Source organism: Etheostoma spectabile, chromosome 20, assembly GCF_008692095.1.
Source record: "Etheostoma spectabile isolate EspeVRDwgs_2016 chromosome 20, UIUC_Espe_1.0, whole genome shotgun sequence".
Classification (NCBI taxonomy): Eukaryota; Metazoa; Chordata; class Actinopteri; order Perciformes; family Percidae; genus Etheostoma; species Etheostoma spectabile.
This window is the reverse complement of record NC_045752.1, coordinates 16,474,375-16,477,841: the sequence shown is the minus strand read 5'-3', so window position 1 is coordinate 16,477,841 and position 3,467 is coordinate 16,474,375. Positions and strand designations below refer to the sequence as shown.

The following is a 3,467-nucleotide window of genomic DNA, read 5'->3' as shown; positions in this document are numbered from 1 at the left end:
AATTAGTAAATTGACAATCTTGTGTAATTTTTTGTTCTTGTAAACATATTCAATAATAACATCTTTTGCTTCTTATTTAATTTGGTGATTCTTTTGAACATTTAAATAATTTTCCATGAGACAGCCCAGTAGTTGTGTGATAGTGATTGGATGCTTTCCATCATGTGATTGCAGACTGCTGACCGAGGATGAGTTCCTGTAGAGTAGTTTCCAACAATGCAGACTCATTTAAACGAGAAGACAGGAAGAGAGAAACGTCCCATGTTCTGAATCAATGAGGACTTCAGAAGGCTTCAGAAGACTTCGGGCTAACTGCTGCGCCCAACCAGCCAATCAGGTCGGAGTGGATGTATGCGGAAATGAGAAAAGATATATTCGAAGAGACCGCTACCAGGAAACGTCACAGAATAATGACCTTGCCTTCAAAATAAAAGTCCATCCATCTTTCTAAAAAAAACAGTTTAGGAAGAGTAGCGCTTTTTAGACTTGCAATAGATTCAATATGCCTGCTAATTTCTTCGTTTGAACCTTTTCAACAACAAAAAAACATTTGGCCACGATTAAAAAATACAATCTACTTTCTTTTATTTGGAAAGTAAACAACGGAAACCCATTCTCAATGCATCTACATCGACACTGGTGACAGCGCAGCAGCAGCAGCATCTGTTTGCCACTTTTAGCAAAAGTCCTGTGAGATCTGGCGATCTAAAGCTCGCAGTGAGCGGGTTGCATCTCCAGACAATGCCGTCCGATATGTTGCTGCATGCCGCCAATTTCAGCACACTGTTTGTGTGCATGGTGCTGAAGTTCCCGCAGATCTTTGCACTGATGCGAGCGAAATCCACGGCTGGAGTCAGCCTCAACAGTCTTCTCCTAGAGTTGATCGGGTATGTGAGTTTTTGCTTAACAGTCATTTGTCTTTAAAATGTGCAACTTATGGTGAAAGGGAAATTCATTGGGACATAGTGAGGAAAGGTGTGCAGTGCATTACTATTATTCGCAGATGGTGTTGATGTGGTGTTGTCTTCCTGTTTCTCAGCGGGTACAACCCGCCTCCAAACTCCATTCAAAATGGTTGTAATTCATCATGGCCTTGGTTATAAAGACGCGCACATCCTTAAACGGGATACTCAATCCCTAATTTATATAATGGTAAATTCAACTTTACATCTTGACCAACTTTAATTAAATTAAACGTTATAAAATATTTTCTTGCTCCACCACCCTCATTACCCCACTGTGTTTGCCTTTGTAGAAGGAAATGAACGAGCCTTAATACTGAGAGATTATTATTGGTGCGAGCACGAGGATGTAAAGCCAGTTTCTTTTCTGGCTGTAGTGTATTACATAGGACATGTACAGTTGACCTATATATTTATAGGCCAACTGTACATGTCCTATTATATAATCTATAAATATAGTCCTATTTTATAACCCATTTTTATAATCTATAGATTGTCTCCAGGGATCCCTGACTGAGTCCAGAGGCACACAACTAAAGCTATTCTCATAACAAATAATCCCACTGTGAAGACTTAACCCTAAACAATTGTGTGTTGTTTATAGAGTTGGGGACAAGGGAATGTGTGTGAAACAGTGTAATGTCAATCTGTAGGCTAGTTTGTGTCTGGAACCGGAAGTATTGACACAAACAAAATCCTAGAAATAAATCTGCCTTCAAATTTACAGCCATTATGGCTAGTGGAGATATTGCTTTACTATTTGAAATTTTTGTAGGTTTTATAAAAGTTCCACTTGACTCATATTTAGTTTGTGTCTGTAAGGCTGTATAATTTGTCAGTTTCCTGTCTGTCCCCGGCGCCTGGCAGTGTCTGCACTGTCCCACATGTCTCTACTGTGCTGGTGAGCAATAGCCTGCTGTCACTGTGCATGCTACGGTGAACTAGCCAACCCTTGAAGCTGCACTTGGCACGATGCTTAAAATAAGTCATTTTATAAATTCATATATTACATTGGCATAGATTTACACTGCCATCCCTAATGGTAATGCATCTCTGGTGTTGCTGGTGGGGAAATATCTATTAAAGCGCGTAGCCATTACACAATAACTAGTCTCGCTTTGCCAGACCTCCCTCCACAGCACTGCGTAGGAGGGTCTGTCAAATCCACACAGCAATCCGGGATGCAATATTTTTTCCCCCACTATGTCCACGCCAAGACCCGTCCTTCAGTAGCTACTATTGGCCAGGCATCCATGCTTACGCAAGGTAACGTAACCTGATTTGTACAGGTCTTATCTCCTGACCAATCGGATATCCTTACCTTAACCACTCGAGGTCAAATGAATAACCTCAACCAAATCTTTCTTTAAACCAATCACAATTGTCTTGGGTGGTGCTAAGCACCGAGAGGAGCTGGCTATAGACTACACAATACGTAATATTTTATTGCTCCATGGTATGAAATGTCTTGATTAAATCTGTGGCCACTGATTGTGTGATCCCTTTACCAGTTGCTGAGATTTCTGATTTTAAAACTCCATTTGCAGCCTGTTTGAGAACAAACACTGCTCAAACATGATCAAGGCTGCATGTAAAAATGAATTCGCTCCTCATGTAAAATACGAGCCACTATAAGTTGTACATCTGATGATGTGGCAAATCTTCATTCAGATAGACCATAAATAAAAGGACGTCATGGCCTGTGTAAGTGTAAAATTCAAATCTGTCTCCTCAGCTGCAGTCAGTTGTTTATTGTATAAAACATCCCATATTGGCCTGGTGGGTGAACATCAGCCTGCTGTGTGCTGTTTGGGGGTATTGTCAAATAGCTACAATCCATTCGACACCACAAATGTGTGGAAATGCCTTGTGCAGCTTTAATTTGAATTTGGATTTGTTTGTTTATCATTACGGCAACGTCAGCTGCTCGCAATCAGTTCCTCATCCATCACTGAGCCTGCACATGGAAACCTGAGCACAGCAGCAGCCTGTAAACACATGCACCCAGCTGCATGCATGCTTGGTAAGCAGGGTCTCCAGCTGTAGACACTTAGAAATTATTTTGCTAAAGACTACAAATTGGAGGCTGAGATCCCATCCCACTACATCAGCTGTTGCCTGATCTGTGTTTTTTTTTTTTTTTTGCCACTCACCTGGTCTCTGCCTTGTTAGCTTTTGAACATTGCTTCAGTGTTTCATCTAAATCAGTGCTGCTTAAAAATGTAATACAATACAATAATCTGACACCATCTGCTTTACAGGTATATTGTTTTTGTAACGTACCAGATGTACTATGACTACCCACCTCCAACATACCTGGAATATCCAATCCTCATTGCTCAAGGTGAGTTGTCTGAAGTTGCATGTATTAAAATGTTGTGTGGTTATAATTTTGTAGGCAAATGTGTATTCTTTCCAGGTATTCTGTTGTATGTCTTTTTGAATTTAAACTCCTTAATTAGTACATCATACACCCCCCCCCCCTCTAGAAAAATAATTAAATTA

General features: G+C 40.4%; 1 protein-coding gene across 1 annotated transcript in view; it reads left to right on the top strand.

Moving 5' to 3' along the window:
- Positions 1-618: 618 nt before the first annotated feature.
- The window catches only part of slc66a3 (solute carrier family 66 member 3), a 7,972-nt gene continuing 5,123 nt past the window's right edge, over positions 619-3,467 (top strand). Inside the window, exons 1-2 of the mRNA XM_032501278.1 lie at positions 619-887; positions 3,224-3,306. Of these exons, the coding sequence (XP_032357169.1) occupies positions 742-887; positions 3,224-3,306 (229 nt within the window). The 5' untranslated portion in view covers positions 619-741. The remainder of the gene's footprint in view (positions 888-3,223; positions 3,307-3,467) is intronic.